Source organism: Myxine glutinosa, chromosome 11, assembly GCF_964187855.1.
Source record: "Myxine glutinosa chromosome 11, kmMyxGlut1.1, whole genome shotgun sequence".
NCBI classification, from domain to species: domain Eukaryota; kingdom Metazoa; phylum Chordata; class Myxini; order Myxiniformes; family Myxinidae; genus Myxine; species Myxine glutinosa.
This window is the reverse complement of record NC_136271.1, coordinates 52291561-52315878: the sequence shown is the minus strand read 5'-3', so window position 1 is coordinate 52315878 and position 24318 is coordinate 52291561. Positions and strand designations below refer to the sequence as shown.

The following is a 24318-nucleotide window of genomic DNA, read 5'->3' as shown; positions in this document are numbered from 1 at the left end:
AAACTCCTTGGAAGAACTCCACGGAAGCGGCAGGATGGGTGGTGTTATTAACCGTTGTGAGCTTATATAGACTACAGTAGATCTACCAGGTGTGTTCGTTGATGTGATTAGCATAGACTGATGTGTGGATTCCTCCAAATTAATTTTACTTTCGTGTTTAACAGCATTATCAGCTATTTAAAAAGGTAATCAAACATGCTTGTGGTTTATAATATTTTTACTTCTGGTCGGCCATTGCTCTCACGAAAACGCTATGATAAGCTAATAATACATGTTATCACGGCAGGAAAAACACCTTGGGGAGGTGGGATATTATTAGTATTAATATTGTTTTGTAATAACATTAATAATATGCTATTATCATTACCTCCGCCACCAAAGGTGGATGGAAGTTATGTTTTCACCCATGTCTGTTTGTCTGTCCGTTTGTCTGTGAACAAAATATCTCAAAAAGTTGTGGACGGATTCGGACGAAATTTGGTAGAGATGTAGTTTATGTGGCAAGGACGAAATGATTCGATTTTGGTGAAGATGCGGATTCGGATCCGGCTACTAGAATTTTAAAAGTGATTCTTCACCGTTGAAATATAGGGCCAAAAACGATACATAGCAGGATATCTCAAAAAGTTGTGGACGGATTCGGACGAAATTTGGTAGAGATGTAGTTTATGTGGCAAGGACGAAATGATTCGATTTTGGTGAAGATGCGGATTCGGATCCGGCTACTAGAATTTTTAAAGTGATTCTTCACCGTTGAAATATAGGGCCAAAAACGATACATAGCAGGATATCTCAAAAAGTTGTGGACGGATTCGGACGAAATTTGGTAGAGATGTAGTTTATGTGGCAAGGACGAAATGATTCGATTTTGGTGAAGATGCGGATTCGGATCCGGCTACTAGAATTTTTAAAGTAATTCTTCACCGTTGAAATATAGGGCCAAAAACGATACATAGCGGGATATCTCAAAAAGTTGTGGACGGATTTGGACGAAACTTGTTGGACCGGTTCGGTGTCTGACAAGTACAGATAAATTATATTTTGGTGAAGATCTGAATATGGATTCCGATATGATAATTTCATATTGTTTTTTAAGTGATTCTTCACCATTGGGAGATAAGGCCAAAAACAACACATAGCAGGATATCTCAAAAAGTTATGGATGGATTTGGACGAAACTGGGTGGACCGGTTCGGTGTCTGACAAGTACAGATAAATTATATTTTGGTGAAGATCTGAATATGGATTCCGATATGATAATTATATATTTTTTTAAGTGATTCTTCACCATTGGGAGATAAGGCCAAAAACAACACATAGCAGGATATCTCTAAAAGTTATGGATGGATTTGGACGAAACTGGGTGGACCGGTTGGGTGTGTGACAAGGAAGAATCGATTCAATTATGGCGAAGATCTGGATCCGGATCCAGCTTGTATAATTTTTTAAGTGATTCTTCACCATTGAGTGATATGGCCAACCAGGCAGACATATGCTCTCTACTGAGTGCCGTTCTAGTTAATTTTGTTGTTGAAAGTGTCTTTGGAAAAACGCCACGAAAAAGCTAACTTAACATGGATATACACCTCAACACGCAACCCAATTGACAGCAATGCCGGGGGGGGTGGGGGGGGGGGAGGGGGAACCTGCACGGGGGAGAAAACCCCCTTGGGGAAGGAGGCAAATTAATGCGCTACAACCTTCATGGTGTGACCCTCAGTCATCTTGTCAAGTTTGGTTGAGATTGGATAAGTAACGAAAGATTGTATCGTGGTCAAAAAATCATCAGACAGACGCCAAATTGTGTATTTTAGTATGATTATATTTGATAATGAAAGAAATAATTAAATTAACCTGCACCCTTCCACCTTATTGCCTCTGCTCTCATCCCCAAACAGTACAGTGGCAGACACCTTGTCACTTGAAGCACAGCTTAACATTCACATTGGCAAAGCATCAACTACCTTTGGAATGCTAACCAAGAGCTTTTAGGATCATGCAGGTCGGCGGTCTTTCTATCTTCTACCGACTCATCTCCGGCTTCGCTCCCCCAGCTCTGTATGTGCTCTGTCCTTCCGGCTTCACTTTTTCATTCCTCTTTTTCCCACCTCTGGAACAAACTTCCACACTCTCTTCAATCCAACTCAACCCTCCAGGTCTTCAAAACTGCTGTTCACCACCATGTCCTTTCCTTCCTTTCCCCATCCAAAACCTTGATCTTTACTACCCCCGTTAAAACACCCCAAACCCACCTACTTAAAATTCCCCGTTTTCTTTCCTGAAAGTCCATGTTGTGTCTATATTGTTTATCCTGTGTACCCAACCCCAGCCCTCTCTCTTCCACAGATGTCCCTGTTCCCTACTGTTGTTGTACTTCCCTCTACCCCCCCCCCCCCCACCACCTCCACCCCCACACCCCCCCCCCCCCCCCCACCCCTCTGGTCTCCCGCTCCCATTGTTATATGTTATATGTGTTAGTTCTCATACAAGCACAGACTAAGTATACAAAAAGCCCATCGTCTCTCACTACCTACCTACCTATCTATAACATTAAACCAATAGCACCTCCATAAACTTTTAAGGATACAATAACACAATATTGAAGAGCCGGGCTCTTGCTTGAGACGGACGAAGTGACGGGCAAGACACAAACTCGTCCGAGAAGATGTTTATTGTAAAAACCAACTCGGGAACACTGTAAGGCCTGTTTATCGGGCTGCATATATATCCAAACCCAAAAGCATAACCGAAACCGAAAGCCACGCCTCTCAGGCGAGGCGCGTTTCGGTGGTCACGTGACTGACAGGTGCAAAGGACCATAACCGCACGCGCGGCACGCTTTGGTGGTCACGTGACCGGCCACCCCGGCGCCGAGGCTGTCCGCCGGTGACGTCACCGGCTGGAGCAAGGAGATTCTGCCGCTGGTCTCGCTTGGGGGACCCATGGGTCGCTACAATATAATATAAAATGGCGATCGAGGGTGGTAATCCTTTTTGCCGGTACTCCATTGACCATCTCTTGCACTCAGTATTGTAAAGGTGCACACAACTCTCATCTCCAGCGCTTCAAGCTTCACAACACCGGCAACGTCGTGCTGCCCTCTGCCATCTTGATTGCTGCATCATCGATATATCGCAGTGGCAGGAAGAACTAATGTGCAGATTGTGTTTTGTTTCATTCAAATTTGTTTACCTGTTTTGAAGAAAAATTATTATTTTTCAACACTCCCATCTTGCACATTGTCGCGTCGACGGGTCTGACTATCACCCATCGCGCTACGGATCATCGAGCTTACCAAATTCACACTGCATTCAATGAACTGTTCTTTCACATTTACAAATATCCAAGGATCGCTCCACCTGAGGCTGAACTTGGCGGTGCAACGTGTGGGAGTAAAAGGCAGGAAAACATTTCTTATAATAAAAAGGTTTATTGTAATGAAATACGGCATGGGGATAGAAGAGACACAGAACCTGAGGAGATCTGGTGCACGAGGCCAACAAATGGAGAGGTGAAGCATGAAAAAGCGAACTTGTGTACAATAGGGAATAAATAAAGCCTAAAACCCCCTAATGGTGAACCAGACTCGCACACGATGAACAATGGGGACAGGTGAGGACTCGTGGCTAGCACGAGGTTGTTGGGGCCCCACCACAATGGTCTGGTCATTCGGGTTGGCACTGCATGGATGAAATGCGGCTCAGGAAGTGATGGAGCTGTGAAAATGGTGATGAGAGCAGCGAGATGAGAGGGACGTCTCTTCCTCGGAAGGCAAAGAGAGCAAGATGTCGGCGTCGCTATGTACAAAGCTCACCTGCCATGTGTAGTGCAGCCATGACTCTCGAGAACTCTGAGACCAACCCTCTGCATGGCGAGTCCCTGTTATTTGCCGTCCACTGCGTGTGGTCAGGGCCATCTTTCGGGCCATCGTGATGGCCCTGCACAAGGTGTTCCATCTTCCTCTGTTGCTCCACATCAAACGTCACTGCGTAGGCTTGTATGGCCTCTCGATCAAGCGGTTTTGATTGGTCATTCCTCAGAAAGCACAATGTACTTTCCAGTGTACCTTTGGTGTTAAATGCCTACGTACCACAGGGTACCACGGGGTACCATAAGACCTTACCCGGCCTCGCACGAAAACAGGAGCTTTTACATGACAAACTTACCCTGCACTGTCTTAGAGTTAACACTCTGCCCTCTCAGTGCATATTTTACAACAACACTTCGTCTGACATTTTTCCTGTTACAAGAGTAATCTACCCTACATGGACATACTGACCACACCTTTCTCACCACAATCAAGCTGTGGATTGTGGTAAGACTAGTTATGTCCCCCTCCCCACCACTCTCCTTCCACACATCAGTGCAGGCTCCTGCCAAAAATATCAAGACCAAACCACATCTCTCACCCATATGTGGAGGGAACAACCAATCAGCTCTCGCCTAATCAATTATCCCCAGGTGGCTAAGATCTTTAAAATTAACCCCCTACTCGTCTTGCCAAAGAAAGCAGGCGAGAGATGTAATTGTCTATACTCTATATAATTATGTATATATATATGGACTGCTAAAACCAGACTCGGTGGCATAAGGGTAAAGCGTCCACTCTAATTCTGAGAGGTCGGTGGTTCAAACCCCATCTGAGTCATACCAAAGACTTTATTTTAAAAACATGCTGCTTCCTTGCTTGACACTAAACGTCTAAAAGGATAGAGCATGGACAAACAACGCTGTGAAGGCAATGGCAAACCAACTAGTATAGCCCTTGCCAAAAAACTGCTTCGGCAGCAACAACACTCTGTAAGGTGCAGGTTCTGGGCATTGCACGTTGGACATGTTTAGGATCCTTGGTGTTGCACGTTTCTGTCTACACTGTCGCTGATGACTCACCAATAAGCGATGAATCTGGTTCAGCAGCTGATGAGGGGGCATGTAGTATTGGGGTTCTTATGTACAGTTACGTGAAAAAGTAAGTACACCCCATGTAAAGTTTTGACTTTTTCAACATATTTCAACATACAGTTATTTGATCTTCATTTCAACAATATTGATAGATAAACGTGATATAATATAACAAATATCATGAAACATTTACATTTTGTAGTCCATTGTATAATTTAAATAAACATAAATGCAAATTTCGTATGTGGAAAAAGTAAGTACACCCCGACATTTATCATTACTTCAAATACCTAAAATTAGAATCAGGTGCACCAGCTCAGGTGCAAATGATTAGAACATCGTTAGAGAGGATCTTGGAGGAACCTGTCTTATTTAAACCTCAGACATTTAGTTTGGTTTGCTCTTTGTTGTTGAAGTGTGCGGCGTCACAATGCCGAGATCAAAAGAGCTCTCTGAGGCCTTCAGAAAGAAGGTTAGAGATTCCTACGAGTCTGCGAAGGGATTTTAAAAGATCTCCAAACAATTTGAAATCAATCATTCGACTGTCCGGAAGATCATCTACAAGTGGAGAAGATTCTAAACAACTGCTAACTTGTTCAGGCCAGGCCGCCCCAGCTATTTCAGCCCGAGAGCAGACCACAAGATGCTGAAAGAGGTCTCAAAGAACCCCAGAATGTCATCACGGGACCGACAGGTAGCTCTTGCCACTGTTGATGTCAAAGTGCACGAGTCTACCATTAGAAAGAGGCTGCACAAATTTGATCTGCATGGGAGGTGTGCCAGGAGGAAACCTTTGCTGTCCAGAAAGAACATCAGGACAAGACTAAAGTTTGCCAATGAACACCGAAGCAAAGACCAGCACTTTTTTTTCTTTTTTCTTTTTTTTCTTTTTTTTTTGTATACAAGATCGAGGCTCGTGAAAGAGCGAACATTAATCACACAGAAAGACAAACAGACACACAAAACAAATAACATCGGGAGCGGTAGACAAGATGGGGAGAGAGGGGGAAGGACACAAACACAACATTTGAGAGCAGGAACCGAGAGACATGGAGACATCGAGAGAACTGTGGGAGGGAGAGGGCTTTGGGGGGGAGGCATGGGAATGGGGGGGGGTGGGAGAGGTATAAAACATATGGACACTGCCAAGACTTCCAGGAAAGAAGTTGGAATTTCAAACAAGGTGGATCTGGGGTGAATTAGTGGGGGTAGAAAAGATCAAGGTTTTGGATGGGGGAAGATAAGAGATGGTGGTGAACAGCTGTTTTGAAGACCTGGAGGGAGGAGTGTGATTGAAGTGAGTGTGGGAGTTTGTTCCAGAGGCGGGAGAAAAGAGGAATGAAAGAGTGAAGGTGAGCAGAGAGCCGAGATTTCGGCAGTTTAACCATCAGAGGGTGGCTGGCAGATCTTGTGCGACCTGTAGGAATATTTGGGGGACAGAGCACAGAGAGAGCTGGGGGAGCAAGGCCGGAGAGGAGTCGGTAGAAGACAGAAAGACAGAAAGACTTCTGGAACAATGTGCACTGGACAGATGAGTCAAAGGTAGAGATGTTTGGCCACATTTCCAGAAGACATGTTTGGCGAAAACCAAAGACAGCATTTGACCACAAGAACCTGATACCAACTGTAAAGCATGGTGGTGGAAATATTATGGTTTGGGGCAGCTTTGCTGCATCAGGGCCTGGGCAGCTCACCATCATATAATCCACGATTAATTCTTCATTGTACCAGAGGGTGCTTGAGGATAATGTAAGGCCATCTGTCGGAAAGTTGAAGCTCAACCGAAGGTGGACCTTGCAACATGACAATGACCCTAAACATACCAGTAAATCCACCAAGGAATGCCTGAAAAGAAAGAAATGGAGGGTTCTGGAATGGCCAAGTCAAAGCCCGGATCTAAATCCCATCGAGATGTTGTGGGGGGATTTGAAACGAGCTGTGCATGCAAGAAACCCCTCAAACATCGCACAGCTGAAAGAATTCTGCATGGAGGAGTGGGCAAATATTTCTCCCAGTCGATGTCAGAGACTGATAGGCAGTGATAAGAAACGCCTACTTGAGGTTGTTTCTGCCAAAGGGGGCAATACCACCTATTAGAGCCAAGGGTGTACTTACTTTTTCCACATGCGAAATTTGCATTTATGTTTATTTAAATTACAGAATGGACTACAAAATGTAAATGTTTCATGATATTTGTTATATTATATCACCTTCATCTGTCAATATTGTTGAAATGAAGATCAAATAGCTGTATGTTGAAATATGTTGAAAAAGTCTAAACTTTACATGGGGTGTACTTACTTTTTCACGTGACTGTATGTACCACTTGTGAATGTTTGCAGCTGTAGAGGAACCCATGTAGGGTTTGAAACAGCAAAAGGCTTAACTTGCTTATCTTTTCTTGGTTGCTTTATGCAGCCTTGTTTGGATAGAAAGGCAGGGGGTTAATTTAAAAGATTTTAGTCACCTACGGACAAATGATTAGGTGAGAGCTGATTGGTTGTTCCCTCCAATTACGGTTGAGAGACGTTGATTGGGTCTTGATATACACATTGGGGTGCAAAAGCATAACTCCAGTGGGAAATTTATTAAATGAGACGTGATAACAAAATAAATCATTGGAATATGAAAGCAACAGCACTTTAGAGGGATTTCCATGAACTCTTGAGGATAAAACAACACTTATAATCGGAAATAATCAGTCTTCTTATATAATCATTAATCAGTACGGCCCCCTTTTATTTTGCCTTAAGAACTTCCTCAACTCCATTCGGGATTGATTAATTTACCTGCACCACCAAAGGTTGATGGAGGTTGTGTTTTCACCCCTGTCTGTCTGTCTGTCTGTTTGTTTGTTTGTTTGTTTGTGAACAAAATATCTCACAAAGTTGTGGACGGATTCGGACGAAATTTGGCAGAGATGTAGTGACAAGGACGAAATGATTAGATTTTGGTGAAGATCCGGATTCGGCTACTAGAATTTTAAAGTGATTCTTCACCATTAGGAGATGGGGCCAAAAATGATACATAGCAGAATATCTCAAAAAGTTATGGATGTACGTATTTGGACAAAACTTGGTGGAGAGTCTGTGTGTGTGACAAGGAAGAATCGATTCGATTTTGGTGAAGATCCGGATCCGGCTAGTGTAATTTTTAAAAGTGAATCTTCACTGGGAGGTAGGGCCAAAAATGATACAAAGCAGGATATCTCAAAAAGTTGTGGATGGATGATTTTGATTAAATGTGATTTTCTGGTCTACTCTGGGATATAAAACATAAACTGTTCACCTGGCGGAGGTACGCTCTCTACTGAGTGCCGTTCTAGTTACCCTGCGCTCGCGAATCGAAAGGCGGGGTTAAGCAATCGGGTGCGTATGTGTGCCGTGTCTGCATTTTAAAAATTCATTTTCTCGCAACCGTTGGTCCGATTGACATGAAATTTTACTGTAGGAGCACCTCTGCCTGTAGATTTTTTTGCTGATAATTATGACGTCATATGTCACGTGGTACGGACGCCATCTTGGAAAAACGTTACACCTCTGTTTCTCCAAAACCGCTTCATGGAAAAAATTAAAACATGTCTCATTTTCAAGTACACCCCATTGGGAATAACATATGTTAATGATGATGTCATAGGTTCCTCCATTATGACGTCATAATTCGACAAGTACAACGCTTGATCTGATCAGTATGAAAAAAAATTCCTCTACAACTGTTAGTCCGATGAACGCGAAAATTTCAGAATATGAGCTTCTCTTCCTGTAGAAATGTTCTAATGATAATTATGACGTCATTGGTCACGTGGTACAGGCACCATCTTGGAAAAATCGAAAAAAGTTGCACCTCTATATCTCCAAAACCACTGCATGGAAAAAATTTAAATATGGCTCAATGTCGAGCACTCCCCTTGGGGAATAAGATATGTCAATGATGATGTCATCAGTACCGTAATAATGACGTCATAATTTGGCAAGTACAACACTTGATTCGATCAGTATGAATTTTTTTTCTCTGCTGCTCCGATCAATGCAAATCTTTAACTAATTGATCAAATACCCATGGGAAATATAGTTTGATAAAAGTGACATCATCAGTCACTGATCTGGCAGCCATATTGGAACAAAACAAAAAAAACCCTTAAAAAACAGAAGAGTTGGCTTGCACCAAGTCCTTCTCAAGACTGCGCAGGGTAAGTATTCTATGATTACCATCTAGTTAGTTTATGGATTGTGTTTGAGTCAATCCTTTCCCAACAGTGTTGTTAATGCACTCCAGAGCATTGTCAAACTACTCACATAAGTTTTCTTTCTCTCAAATGTAATCACCCTTCATTTATGCTGTTAAGGCAAAATGTCAGTCAATAATAACTATAATAAATTAAAAATATGCATACATCTCTTCCATATCATGACAAATTCATGTTTCACATTGTGATCTAAGAAAGCTCGACATTGATTTTCATGGACTCCTACCTTTGTCCCCTACTATATACCACAGATCCACACTTTCTTATTAATTACCTCTCCTTCGAAATTGAAAAATAAATATGTTGGTGATTCTTGGATTATTCTGAGTAAATTATTCCAATTATTTTTTGAACACCTCCTGTATGTGATTTGTTTCAATAAATGGAGCCTTATTTTTAATTCGATTTTTTAATTTAAAAAACGATTTTTAACCAGCATATTTTTTATTATAATTACAAATCTGAAAATATGACGACAAAACTTTTCCTTGCTTTGTTCACGTTCCAGAACCAGTACCAGTTTTGCTATGAAGTTATGCTGGAGTACCTGGAAACTGTGTGATCTCCATGCTTCACCAATGGATAATGCAGAGATGGAAAAAGGTCCAACCTGGGCGACCACGATGGACTCGATGCTGATCGCGCGCGCTAGCATCTGGGTCTACGCCGACCAGTGTTCAGCCTATAGATGAACACCCTCTACCCTCTGCAGCTGACCCTCGGAGATGCATCACTTTCCCTCAAGCAGATTCTTGAGTTTCTTCTAGAACATTGATGGAGAAAACAAAACTGCTTTTTCCTCCGATTAGGCGCGTTTATCTCAAGGATAGACAAGAGAAGGTGTGGACGGAACTCAATATGCGGACAATGTCTGGACGTTTCTCGCTATGTACAAACGATACGCATTTTGCACTCGGTTTTTATCTCGCCGTTAAACCTGTAGTAATCGCCACATTTACTCGTCGTTATGTACGTTTCGTTGTTTAACAACAACTGATTTCATAAGCGCTCCTAAAGGGAACGAAATGTGAATAACAAACTCGTTTCCATGTAATTGTAATCGCTATGCCAGCCTTGTATTGCATTATACACTCTAGTATTTCGCTATTTGTTCTTGTGTGACATTTCCTCCCTGCATACCTGTCCGTAGTTTCGTTAACGATCGTTGACGTCGTTGCCTCTGCATGCGCTCCGTACAAATACCCATCCGTTCGGTCCATTTATGACGTTGTGTTTGCAGAGACCCATGCTTGCGAGTTAGTTTTTGCTTTATTCTTTGTACAAACAAACCAAAGAGCGTGCCGTATATGTACAACGACACGACACACACGTGGCAAGCGCTTCGTCCGCATCGGCTGCATTCCGTCCGCGCAAGAAAAGTCGAAGAAACTTTTTCCCCCCAAAGTCACAACTTTGTGCCCGAAACGCGTTGAACAAGAACAACGCACAACAGCTCAAGGCTCATGTACATCGTGTGCAATCTTCCGTTGGTCGTTAATATCGAGGTTGTAAGATCCAATCCTGCGATCCTCACATGCTTTCGACTCGTTAGGTCGTACGGCTATTTCAACAACTGCGTCGAAGGAAAGCATGCATCATTACCCGAAGGCCGTGGCCTTCATTTTTTGTTCGATCTGCCGTCGCCACCATATCATGTTAACGATGCTGCTTTTTGACTTGTCTGCGGAATTGCCGACGGTTATTTTGTGGACGAAATTACTGTAGTTTATGTCGTCACGTACCAGCATGAGGCGCTGTTTCCCACGTGAGAGATCTGGAGTACGATACTCGTTCCCAGTGATGTCCTGGTGAACTTTAAAACGCTAATGTTCCCGTGGATAATTTCAATATATTTTTGCCCAACGTGCTGGTCACGAGTAGAGGCTTAACCCACGTCGATAGGACTCTTCATTTGATGTGTTGTACGATCCCATGTACAGAATCATCGATCGTATTCCCGAACGTAAGGTATTTCACTTTGTGTTATAATAGTGCTGACGTGTGATCATTAGTCAGATCATTTTTCAGCGAATTCTTTTCGATTTTGAGCATTACCGAGAGGACGTTGCGACTCGAGCATTCAATAATTTCCGCAGAATAAAAGAAAATTCCCTTGTGAGCCAAGTACAAATGAAACCTCTTTTATTCAGATGAACAGTGGTATTGCACAAGTATCGTCATCAGTTGGTTTCCATGATTTGTAGTGGCAAATAATTCCTTTTTAACTGCATTTGATGAAATGGATATAAATAAATCTGAAAACTATTTCGACGAATCGTGTACAACGTTTGCTTTTTCTTTGTTTTTCAGTGCTCCTCGGGTTTGGCACCCCTGGGCATTTCTTTGTATGTTTCGTGACATTTATGGCATATTTCCTAAACGTTTACATCAACATGGGTGACCGCAAAGCGCGTAGTACTCGACGTGACCGGATGTGATGATTCGCTGACAAACGGAAACAATTTCAGGACTAGGAATGAATGCGACGTCCTTTGATTTCCAAGCTTCGGTGCGTGCTGCTCGTTTGATTTGGCACGCACATCCGTTGGCACCTTCTCCACGTGGTGCCAAACCTGAAGAGTTGGAGGGGGGAAAAAAGATGAGGATTTTTTTTCTTCATTTCTCAGCATCTTCTTTGAAGGCCTCGAGCAATCCACGAATTGAATTGATGAAGCCCGAAACGCTACAGACAACCCCGACGATGAATATGGAGATGTCAAAAAAGACGTGGTGCCAAAGGAGCTGCCTCCATTTGAGGCGGAGGTGGAAGAGGCATGGCAAAAGGAAAGAGAGTGAAGCTCCGGTGAAGCTTCCCGTTAGGCCCATGAGAAGAGCGAAATGAGGAATAAAAATGGCCATGAGGAGGGTTGAAAGTACCAGGACGGTGCGCAGGGTAAGACCCCATGTCTTCAGCTTGCCGTCTAGTGCGTAACAATTGGGAAACCATGTGTCGGCGGTGTCCTGAAAATTCGAAGTTTCGATGCTTTCGACGGCAGCGAAGAAAGGCAAGGGGTACGAGAGCAGGGCTTTGGCTACCAGGAAGATGTTGACCGTCGCTCGGATGGACGTGGGGAGGTTGTCGGTGATGACCTCTTTTGTATCGTCGGCCCAAGTGAGGAAGGCGAGCAGAGCAAACACCGATTTGAGGATGCACGCAGATATGTGGGTCCAGTTCATCATGGAATGGAACTCGTTGCGATTTTTCATGCTTCCTTCCAGAGATGGCAAGAAGATTTGCGACGTGTAGCTGAACACAATGATTCCAATAGACACTGGGAAAGTGTTCACGTCGATGTAGAATTTCACCTTGTCCCATGCCCAGTCTCTAGCTCTGGTCAGACAGTAACCGATGACCAAAAAGTTGATAACAAAGTGTGTAAGAGAGCACAACAAACTGAATTTGGACACGGCCTTGAGGTTCCTCAAGAAGGAGCACGGTATGAGAAACGCGGTGGACAGCACCGACCATGCTCGCTCTGACACGGGTAGGTCTGGGAAGCTGTTGTACATCAGGTTACCACTGACGACCACGTACAACACGCACGTCATGAGCAGCTCGATCAGTTGTGCCATGTTAACCACGTAACCACCCAGCCTTGGAAACCGTGGACGGCAGCACGCATTGGCCACGTCGACGTACGAGTTGTGCACCCGCACCAGGTTTCCATCTTCGTCCTCCTCGTAAAGGCAGGCAATGAGGATCTTCCCGGTGTAGCAACACACCACGGCCGCGAACGTCATGAGGAATAGGCCGATGTATCCACCATGCAGGATGGCGTAAGGGAGGCCAAGCACGAACATGCCCTGCACAGAAAAGTGTACATAAAATAGGTCAAGGTATAAAAAAAGGTCAGAAACTCAATATAAGAAAATAAAGTGGATGTGCTGGCCACCAGTAAAAGGGTCAACAATTGGTTAGTTTCCCGATAATACCCATACCTAGAAAGGTCAACTGGACAAACTCCAAAACTGGAACCGACTAACTTTAATGAACGTTATAACAATAGGCTACATCAGAAAATACAAACTATGCTTTATTTACGGCATAAACTTGTCAATGTTTTGTTCTTCTTTTATAGAAATGGATTTTGTTTAAACCTCTGGTCTGTGTGACCAATTCCTTCAGGTCACAGTCACTCATTGCCTCATCACCTTCCCAAAGGGCCCAGCTTCCATCCCATGAATCGTTACCCTTACATGGTTCTTTTGAGGTCTGTCCTGCCTTGTAGATCATCACCACAAGGCTCGCAGGATAGCCTCGACTCTAGAGATATGCATTCTCGCTTCTGAGTCGACTAGCCTGGGTTTGACCTATAAACTGTCAAACTGGTGTTTCACATGTGAAGCAATTGATTAAAGTGGATGCCGTCCATCACATGGAGGTTAAACTGTGTGCGCCGTCTGCTTGCATTAGTTGGTGGATGATGAAGATCCTATGGGGTCCCTGCCGTAGAGTAGGGGAGCTATCGCTGGAACTCTGAACAAATTACAAATTATTGCACTTAGCTACAGGGGGCACTGCATCAGCGGCAAAGCCTCAACCCACGCAAATCACAGCAAAAACGCAACCACTTACTGCCTATAAAAGAAGAATACCATCTCTCATGGTCACCCTGGGGTATGTGTGTGTGTTTCTATGTATGTACGTATATGTATATGTGTGTGCATGTGCACGCGTGCCTGTCTGTCCGGGTGGAAAAGTTTTTACCATTTGAGCTTTGTTATCAAATTTTCAACATAGCTTTATGATGAGAATATGGAGAAGACAAATTTATAATTTGGTCAAAAGGTCAAAGGTCAGTATCACATAAGGTCATCAATTTTCATCCAATTGACCTGAAATTTTAATTCACCATTTGAGCTTTTTATAAAATTTTCAACATAGCTTTAGTATGAGAATATGGAGAAGACAAATTAATAATTTGGTCAAAAGGTCAAGGTTGCATAAAGTAGTCAATTTTTCATCCGATTGACTTAAAATTTTAAGAATTTGCATATTGGGTCACTGAATTGGTACACCAATCAAAAGGTAGAAACTGATTTATTTATTTTTTGAGATCAAAAAGTCAAGGTTGCATAATATCAATATTCATCTGATTGACTTGAAATTTGAGCAGAGTTTGCATATTGGGCCACTGAAGCCTCTTGCGTTTGAGGTCAAAAGGTCATGGTCACCTGAAATAATTTTTTTGGGTTTGTTTTTGTCATGTATCATACGGAAGAAGAAGCCTGAATGCAAACTGGACGCAGACGGGCTTTGCATTTTCAAATGTTTTTAGCATTACATCGTTTGTTTGTTGTTTTGTACTCCATCATTTTGGCCTTTCCGTGTGTGTGTGTGTGTGTGTGTGTGTGTGTGTGTGTGTGTGTGTGTGTGTGTGTGTGTGTGTGTGTGTGTGTGTGTGTGTGTGTGTGTGTGTTCTTGCACATTCTAACATTATGTCCCATAAATGCATATATAGGATGGTGCTAAAGAGTTATGAAACCCCCCACAGAATCAAGTCAATAATGGACGTAGGCATGGATGTACAATTACCCCAAGCATATTTAATCTTCTCTCCAACCTGGTTATTGAATAGTGGCATGAGCAGTGCAAGTCGCTTGGGATCAAAGTACGCTCAAGTTCTGTGCAAAGCTGGTAGTGGCTGGAACAAGATCACCAAGCCAGACAGTTATTAGAGATGCTATTCTCCGACGCATGTACAGCGCCTTCGAGGTATTCACACCCCTTGACTTTTTCCACATTTTGTTGTGCTACAGCCTGAATTTAAATTGATTAAATTGAGATTTTGTTTTGTTACTGATCGACACAAAATACCCCATAATGTCAAAGTGGTATTTTGCTTTTAGGAATTTTTACAAAATAATTAAAAATGAAAATCTGAAATATCTTGAGACAATAAGTATTCAACCCCTTTGCTATGACAACCCAAATTGAGTACAGGTGCATCCAATTTCCTTTGATCATCATTGAGATGTCTTTACAACTTGATTAGAGTCCACCCGTGGCCAATTCAATTGATTGGACATGGTTTTGAAAGAAACACACCTTTATATATAAGGTCTCACAGTTGACAGCGCATGCAAGAGCAGAAACTCCACCATGAAGTCCAAGGAACTGTCCGTCGAACTCCGGCATATAATTATGAGGAGGCATTGATCTGGGAAAGGTTAGAAAACAATGTCTAGAGTGTTGAAAGTTCTCAAGGGCACAGTGAGCTCCATCATTAGGAAATGGGAAGAATATGGAACTATCCAGACTCTTCCGACAGCCGGCTGGCTGTCTGACCAAACTAGCAACGGGGCAAGAAGGACCTTGTTCAGGGAAGTGACCAAGAACCCAATGACCACTCTGACAGAACTACAGAGTTCCTTGGCTGAGATGGGAGAACCTGCAAGGTCTTTGCAGCACTTCACAAATGTTGGCTTTATGGGAGAGTGGCTAGATGGAAGCCATTCCTGAGAGAAAGACACATGACATGCTGCCTGGAGTTTGCAAAAAGGTACTTGAAAGACTCAGAAAATATTCTGTGGCGTGATGAGATGAAAATTGAATTATTTGGCCTGAATGCAAAGCGCTACGTCTCGCAGAAACCGAGCACAGCTCATCACCCATCTAACAGCATCCTTACTGTGAAGCTTGGTGGTGGCAGCATCATGCTATGGGAATGCTTTTCAGTGGCAGGAACTGGGGGACTTGTAAGGATAGAGGGAATAATTAATGGAGCCAAATACAGGCAAATCCTTGAGGCGAACCTGCTTTAGAGTGCAAGAGACTTTATACTGTGGTGAAGATTTATACGTTCCAACAGGACAATGACCCCAAGTATACAGCAAAAGCAACATTGGAATTGCTTCAAAACAAGAACATGAAAGTCCTTGAATGGCCCAGGCAAAGCCGAGATTTGAATCCCATTGAAAATCTGTGGAAAGACTTGAATATTGCTGTTCACCGACACTTCCCATCCAATTTGACAGAGCTTGAGCAAATCTACAAGGAAGAACAGAAGTTATGGGGTGCAAAGATAGGTTTACCCATTGATGGATCATTGCTTCTAAAATTCCAAAGCTTTCAGGGTGACCTTTCAGCAACCACCAAGTGCTTAGTCTATTCTGTGTAGTCTTAAGGGATGCTTCTCTTCTATGGATCAGAGACAGACTAACAAGAATAGGACCAAGAAGAAGCTTACAGGCTTCTATAATAGGTGCATGCGATGCATCATTGGCATCAGAAGAGTACAACAGATAACAACATAGCAATGAGTTTGGACTTCACTCTTGGAAGAGAATCCTGCTGAAATGCAGGCTGAGATGGTTTGGCCATGTGTCGAGGATGTTTGACGACAGGATTCCAAAGCAGCTTCTTTATGGTTAGGTACCAGAGACATGAGACATGTCCCACCCACGGGCCACGGTTAAGGTGAAGGGAAGAACGGTAAGCAACACCTGAAGAGCTTCGAGGTTGATGAGAGGACTCGGAACCAGAGGGCCTGCGGCAAACAATGTGGTGGGATGGCTTGGAAGTCCTCATTGCTATCCAAGGAAATAGAGGCCGGGAGAAACATACCCTGAGACACCAGGCACACATTGCACCTGGTCATGCGAGAGCCGTGTCGCTGTAGATTCCTCTCCAGTACTGGGTACAAGAATTGTCGGTGTGTAAAGTGTTCTCACACCCACTTTGTAAGAGAAAGCAGATTTCCAGCACCAATGTGAAAAATTTCAGTGGTTCTTCAGACGCTGCCAAGACAGGAGGTCCTCACGAGGCCCTTTATTCAGACGCCCCAAAGACACGACACCGAAATGCATGCGCAGTGCCCTTAACAAATGACTTTCTCTCACAGTTTCACACTTCGCTGTCACATTGAGGCAGAATGGCATCAACGGTTACGGTGGCCATCCTTCGAGATTCAAGGTTACGGTAGGTGTGTTTCAGTGTGTGAAGCGTGTGGCCTGGTGGCATGTGTGAACCAGTAACGGTTTCATCTCTGGAGACCTTTAGTCTCATTTGTTTCCCTCTGTTTTTCATCCTCTTTCAGTAATTTTGTTATTGGCCTCAGATCGTCCGTTGGAACAAATTAAATGGAAGAAATAAAACCTCAAAATGATTGTGCCCAATGTGAGGTGCAATGGTGCTGATCGAGGGACAAAAGGAGGGGAGGAAGGAGGAGGAGGAGGAATTGATGGATTGCGTAAGAGAAAGCGTGGGACTGATGGTGAATTAGGAAAGATGTGCAGAGGACATCAACTGCGGTGCAGAGTTCCGAACAGAGGACCCTGGACAGAAAGTTAAGCAGTTCGCTCGGGACAACTAGGGGAGGACAGACGGACTCGCGACGGCACACCTTGTCAAGGTGGCTATTGGTGGTTCTGTGGCTCCAGTGATGTCCAGGGTTCTGAGCGGGTTTAGGTGCTGGATCCACCATTTCAATTCGATTTCATAACCTGCTGTCTTAAGATGGAGACGTTTTGAGTCGCCGTCACGTAACCTTAAAATTTTCGTTCCATTCTTAAGAAGGTGAATGGGTTTTTTTTTGTTTGTTTGTTTTTGGATCCAAGGTCGAGGCTCATGTAAGAGCTAATCGAGGCTTGTGTCTGGGTTATCAAGAAGGAATTTTTTTTTTTTTTTTTTTTACCATATATCAACATGAATATTTGCACATTCGTTATTATCATCTTTAACCGGCGTTTTTGGCATTTTAAACTCCAAACAAAACCAATAAATGAACTTGATTCTGAAAGTTCACGTTAATGCAAAACTAGTGGGGTCACCGGTGGGAATCCCACGGGCATGGAGGTGTATCGTTGCGATCGGTGCAGCCGTTTTTGCGGTACCCGGGACAATAACGTTAGGCGGGAGTCAAAACCTGAAAATGCTGGAGACCAAAGCTGAAATTGGAAAAACAATATAGCCTATTTTACTCCAGGGGGTCCCAGGATTACCCACCCAAAATATCGTTGCGATCGGTTCAGCCGTTTTTGCGGTACCCGGGACAATAACGTTAGGCGGGAGTCAAAACCTGAAAATGCTGGAGACCAAAGCTGAAATTGGAAAAACAATATAGCCTATTTTACTCCAGGGGGGTCCCAGGATTACCCACCCAAATATCGTTGCGATCGGTGCAGCCGTTTTTGCGGTACCTTCGAACGGACGGACAGACGGACAGACAGACAGACGGACGGACATTTGGTGAATTATAGTAAGATTCATCGCGGATTTTCGTTCCCTCCCGAAGCTGGTGCGCAAAGTTACTTCTTAATCGCGCTAAAAACGTTACTGTTGCACATTCTTTATCCTTTACCCTCGATGTACGTTAGGTACTTGAGTCGCTTATTCGGCCAGTGGTTTGACACAGAAAATAAAAAGGCAAGAGGCGTCGTAAAGTTGAAAATAATTGTAAATGGGAAAATAAATTATTAAAAATAGCAGAAAAGTTACACATTTATCAAATCCGTTCAGTAAATTTTTACATCACGTCGTCGATTTACCCATCGCCTCTCGTCAATAGCGACCCACTCGTTCCCATTGTGATAGGTGTGTGTTCCAAATCACGTGGTATTGCCCGTGATTGAATCCACTCTTGATGTCATCATGATGATGTTTTCATTGTTTCGGGATTCACAAGTTAACTTCACAAAGTTATCTTTCAATGCTTATAATTGCTTATTTTACAAGTATTTATGTCGTTTCAGTGAAACGGGATTGATCGCCATGAATGTCTTTTGTAATCCTTGGTTTAGCTCTTTATATTTCCCGGCGTTTACTAGGATCATCCACCAGCACCTCACCTTATTTACCAGGATCATTTACCAGCACCTCACCTTATTTACCGGAATTTACTGGGATCATTTACCAGCACCTCACCTTATTTACCTGAGTTTACTGGGATCATATGTCAGCACCTCACCTTATTTACCGGTGCTTACTGGGATAATTTACCAGCACCTCACCTTATTTACCTGAGTTTACTGGGATCATTTATCAGCACCTCACCTTATTTACCGGTGTTTACTGGGATAATTTACCAGCACCTCACCTTATTTACCAGAGTTTACTGGGATCATTTATCAGCACCTCACCTTATCTACCAGAGTTTACTGGGATCATTAATCAGCACCTCACCTTATCTATCAGAGTTTACTGGGATCATTAATCAGCACTTCACCTTATTTACCAGAGTTTACTGGGATCATATATCAGCACCTCACCTTATTTACCGGAGTTTACTGGGATCATATATCAGCACCTCACCTTATTTACCAGAGTTTACTGGGATCATTTTATCAGCACCTCACCTTATTTACCGAAGTTTACTGGGATCATATATCAGTACCTCACCTTATTTACCAGAGTTTACTGGGATCATTTACTCTCATTTCACCTGGAGTGCGTAATCCGGTTAGTGCGGAGGGAGGAAATTGGGAAGGGTGATGGTCTCAGCGTGGGAGTGGAATGGGTGAGGTTGTGGGGGCGAGGGGTGAATGGGGCGGAGTTTACACAGGAACCTCGTGATCGTCGCCCGGCCCATTAATTGAGGCACACCAAAAGACCCTCTAGTGTAGAAGACCCTAAATTCCGAAAAGAGCAGCACCGTTTGATGAACACGGATTGTTCGCTTGATTTCCGAAACGAATATTTCATGGCGATTGCTTTGTGACTCGATAAACGCGTTGATTGTGTAATCCGAACGAATTATTTGTGTTTAATAAGCGAATCGCGCGCTTCTCGTGTTTAAATCCGCGATCCGATCTGTTTTGTCTGTGAACACATCGATCAAAGCACGGACGGCACGACCAGGGATGTAATCACGATCGGGCGATAAAACGGCATCCGTGCGCATCCTTTGTCCCTCTGATAAACTATGCGATGATTGTACAACGGCAGCCAATAAACCTCGTTTCCTCTTTCCATGTGCAATAAGCGCCCATTTCCATGGAGCGTAAAGTCCCCATTTCCCCCTCCGAACAAGAGCACTAAACTCCCATGTCTCCCTCCGAGCTCGAACACAGAACCCCCATTTCCCCATCCGAGGATGTGCACAAAGCCCCCATTTCCCCCACCCAAGAACATGCACAAAGCCCATATTTTCCCCACCCAAGAACATGCACAAAGCCCCCTTTTCCCCCTCCAAGTACGCGCACAAAGCCCCCATTTCTCCAATCCCAGAATGCACACAAAGCCTCCCAACGAGAACACGCACAAAGCCTCCATTTCCCCCTCCGAGCACGCGCACAAAGCCCCCATTTCCGCCTCCAAGAACGTGCACAAAGCCCCCATTTCCCCCTCCGGGCATGCGCACTAAGCCCCCATTTTCCAAACCCAAGAACGTGCACAAAGCCCCCATTTCCCCCTCCAAGAACGTGCACAAAGCCCCCATTTCCCCCTCCGGGCATGCACACTAAGCCCCCATTCCCCAAACCCAAGAACATGCACAAAGCCCCCATTTCCAACACCCAAGAACATGCACAAAGCCCCCATTTCCCAAACCCAAGAACATGCACAAGCCCCCATTTCCCACACCCAAGAACATGCACAAAGCCCCCATTTCCCAAACCCAAGAACATGCACAAAGCCCCCATTTCCCACACCCAATAACATGCACAAAGCCCCCATTTCCCACACCCAAGAACATGCGCAAAGCCCCCATTTCCCAAACCCAAGAACATGCACAAAGCCCCCATTTCCCCCACCCAAGAACATGCACAAAGCCCCCATTTCCCCATCCAAGGACGTGCACAAAGCCCCAATTTTCCCCACCCAAGAACATGCACAAAGCCCCCATTTCCCAAACCCAAGAACATGCGCAAAGCCCCCATTTCCCAAACCCAAGAACATGCACAAAGCCCCCATTTCCCCCACGCAAGAACATGCACAAAGCCCCCATTTCCCCATCCAAGGACGTGCACAAAGCCCCCATTTCTCCCACCCAAGAACATGCACAAAGCCCCCATTTCCCCCCCCCCCCATGAACATGCACAAAGCCCCCATTTCCCCCACCCAATAACGTGCACAAAGCCCCCATTTCCCCCACCCAGGAACATGCACAAAGCCCCCATTTCCCCCACCCAAGAACATGCACAAAGCCCCCATTTCCCAAACCCAAGAACATGCACAAAGCCCCCATTTCCCCCACCCAAGAACATGCACAAAGCCCCCATTTCCCCCACCCAAGAACATGCACAAAGCCCCCATTTCCCACACCCAAGAACATGCACAAAGCCCCCATTTCCCAAACCCAAGAACATTGCCAAAGCCCCCATTTCCCCCACCCAAGAACATGCACAAAGCCCCCATTTCCCCCACCCAAGAACATGCACAAAGCCCCCATTTCCCCCACCCAAGAACATGCACAAAGCCCCCATTTCCCAAACCCAAGAACATGCACAAAGCCCCCATTTCCCAAACCCAAGAACATGCACAAAGCCCCCATTTCCCCCCATCCAAGGACGTGCACAAAGCCCCCATTCCCCCCACCCAAGAACATGCACAAAGCCCCCATTTCCTTTTGGAAGCACACGCACATTAAACCCCGATTTCCCCCTCAAAACGCGCGCACAAACCCACCATTCCCCAACTGAGCTCGTGCAGTAAGGTGTAAAGTCCCTCTCCGAAAACACATGCACAAAGCCCCCATTTCCCCCACCCAAGAACATGCACAAAGCCCCCATTCCCCCCATCCAAGAACATGCACAAAGCCCCCATTTCCCTCTCCGATAACACGCGCCAAACCCCCATTTCTCCCCGACGTGCGCGAGATCTTCACCTGGATCGCATTCGTTACGTTCCACCCGGCATCCCAGGCGCTTATTTTGGGCTTCGCTTCGTCGATGTCTCCAGGGTCGGAGCCCCGTGCACCCACAGGGTCGTGCGCCCCCTCGCCAACTCCTCGGCCCCCCTGGTACGACCCGTCTCCCGGACCGCCCAGGTGTTCGGCGCTTCCTCCCGCGAGACCCTCGTGCCTGAGCTCATCCATCTCCATGAGGCCACGACGGTGATCCCGATCGAGATCGTCGCATTGCGCAAAGCCGATGGCCTCCTCGTTGGTGGCCGCCTGGAATCCCGCTCTGGCCAATAGACCGCTCACCTTGCTCTGTGATTTGGAGACCGCGCCCGAGGCGACGCCCGACAACTTGTTCTTCAGAACGGACATGGTTTGTGTGCGACCTCAGCTCAAGGACTATGTGGAGGCTCGAGCATCCGAACGTGGAGGCTCAACGATGTTCGATGGTTTCAGGTGAACAGGTAGATGGACCAGGTGAACAGGTAGTTCGATGGAATCGGAGATAAAAAAGCAATTTGTCCGAAGATGATCGACCCAGGCCGAAGGGTGTACGTCGTCCCTATATCCGGCCGTGAAGACCGGACGTTGGAAGCTTCAAACGCTTGGAAATACGGAGGAGGAAGAAGAAGACGAGGAGGTTCAAAGGAGCGGGAATCTACAAGACCCGCCCAACGCCATCCCGCGGAGATCCTGGATAGGTTGTCGACCGCGCCGCGGAAGAGTCCCGTAGATCCAGGGGGGGCGATGCTGATGGATGTTTCATTTCACGGCTCATCAGCGCCACGTGACGAGCATCTCAGTGCCCCCCACTTTCAAGCCTCCATCCCTTCCCCTACCCCCGCATTGCCGATGCTGTGGCGCAACCAGACCCCGTATAAATACGGACTGTGATCTCCGGCGTCCGCGTCCTCGTTTCCATAGCGGATCCGTCGGCTCGAACCTTCATTCCTGGTCCATTTTAACCACGTGGTTCCTTCACGCTCCGTTCAATGTAAACTACGTGGGTCGATCCTGGGCCATTCAACCTCAACCTCAACCTCGTGGTCGATGATTGTGGTATATTCTCAATCCGTGGTATATTCAGAAGCCGTGGTATATTCAGAATCCGTAGTATATTCTGAATCCGTGGTATATTCAGAATCCGTGGTATATTCTCAATCCGTGGTATATTCTCAATCCGTGGTATATTCTCAATCCGTGGTATATTCTCAATCCGTGGTATATTCAGAAGCCGTGGTATATTCAGAATCCGTAGTATATTCTGAATCCGTGGTATATTCAGAATCCGTGGTATATTCTCAATCCGTGGTATATTCTCAATCCGTGGTATATTCTCAATCCGTGGTATATTCTCAATCCGTGGTATATTCTCAATCCGTGGTATATTCTGAATCCGTGGTATATTCTCAATCCGTGATATATTCTGAATTGTGGTATATTCTCAATCCGTGGTATATTCTCAATCCGTGGTATATTCTCAATCCGTGGTATATTCTGAATCCGTGGTATATTCTCAATCCGTGGTATATTCTCAATCCGTGGTATATTCTCAATCCGTGGTATATTCTGAATTGTGGTATATTCTCAATCCGTGGTATATTCTGAATTGTGGTATATTCTCAATCCGTGGTATATTCTGAATTGTGGTATATTCTCAATCCGTGGTATATTCTCAATCCGTGGTATATTCTGAATCCGTGGTATATTCTCAATCCGTGGTATATTCTGAATCCGTGGTATATTCTGAATCCGTGGTATATTCTCAATCCGTGGTATATTCTGAATTGTGATATATTCTCAATCCGTGGTATATTCTCAATCCGTGGTATATTCTGAATCCGTGGTATATTCTCAATCCGTGGTATATTCTGAATCCGTGGTATATTCTCAATCCGTGGTATATTCTCAATCCGTGGTATATTCTCAATCCGTGGTATATTCTCAATCTGTGGTATATTCTGAATCCGTGGTATATTCTCAATCCGTGGTATATTCTGAATCGTGGTATATTCTCAATCCGTGGTATATTCTCAATCCGTGGTATATTCTGAATCCGTGGTATATTCTCAATCCGTGGTATATTCTGAATTGTGGTATATTCTCAATCCGTGGTATATTCTCAATCCGTGGTATATTCTCAATCCGTGGTATATTCTTAATCCGTGGTATATTCTCAATCCGTGGTATATTCTCAATCCGTGGTATATTCTCAATCCGTGGTATATTCTCAATCCGTGGTATAGTCTTAATCCGTGGTAGATTCTCAATCCGTGGTATATTCTCAATCCGTGGTATATTCTCAATCCGTGGTATATTCTTAATCCGTGGTATATTCTCAATCCGTGGTATATTCTCAATCCGTGGTATATTCTCAATCCGTGGTATATT

General features: G+C 44.6%; 2 protein-coding genes across 4 annotated transcripts in view; one reads left to right on the top strand and one right to left on the bottom strand.

Annotated features, from left to right (window-relative positions):
* LOC137436662 (receptor-type tyrosine-protein phosphatase mu) overlaps positions 1–11423 on the top strand; it is a 571417-nt gene extending 559994 nt beyond the window's left edge. For all 3 annotated transcript variants that reach the window (XM_068130656.2, XM_068130657.2, XM_078786678.1), the window contains one exon: positions 9657–11423. In XM_068130656.2, coding sequence (XP_067986757.2) covers positions 9657–9710 — 54 coding nt within the window. In that variant the 3' untranslated portion in view covers positions 9711–11423. The remainder of the gene's footprint in view (positions 1–9656) is intronic.
* A 341-nt stretch (positions 11424–11764) lies between these two features.
* SLC32A1 (solute carrier family 32 member 1) lies at positions 11765–22299 on the bottom strand. The gene is made up of 2 exons (XM_068129953.2): positions 21913–22299; positions 11765–12952 (listed from the first exon to the last, which is right to left on the bottom strand). The coding sequence occupies exons 1-2, from the start codon at positions 22297–22299 to the stop codon at positions 11765–11767; spliced, it is 1575 nt and encodes a 524-aa protein (XP_067986054.1).
* Positions 22300–24318: the final 2019 nt, after the last annotated feature.

Coding starts and splice junctions, on each gene's coding strand:
- SLC32A1 (XM_068129953.2), bottom strand. CDS start 22,299: ATGTCCGTTCTGAAGAACAAGTTGTCGGGCGTCGCCTCGGGCGCGGTC. Junction 12,953..21,912: donor ACGTAACGAATGCGATCCAG/GTGAAGATCTCG, acceptor TTTTCTGTGCAG/GGCATGTTCGTGCTTGGCCT.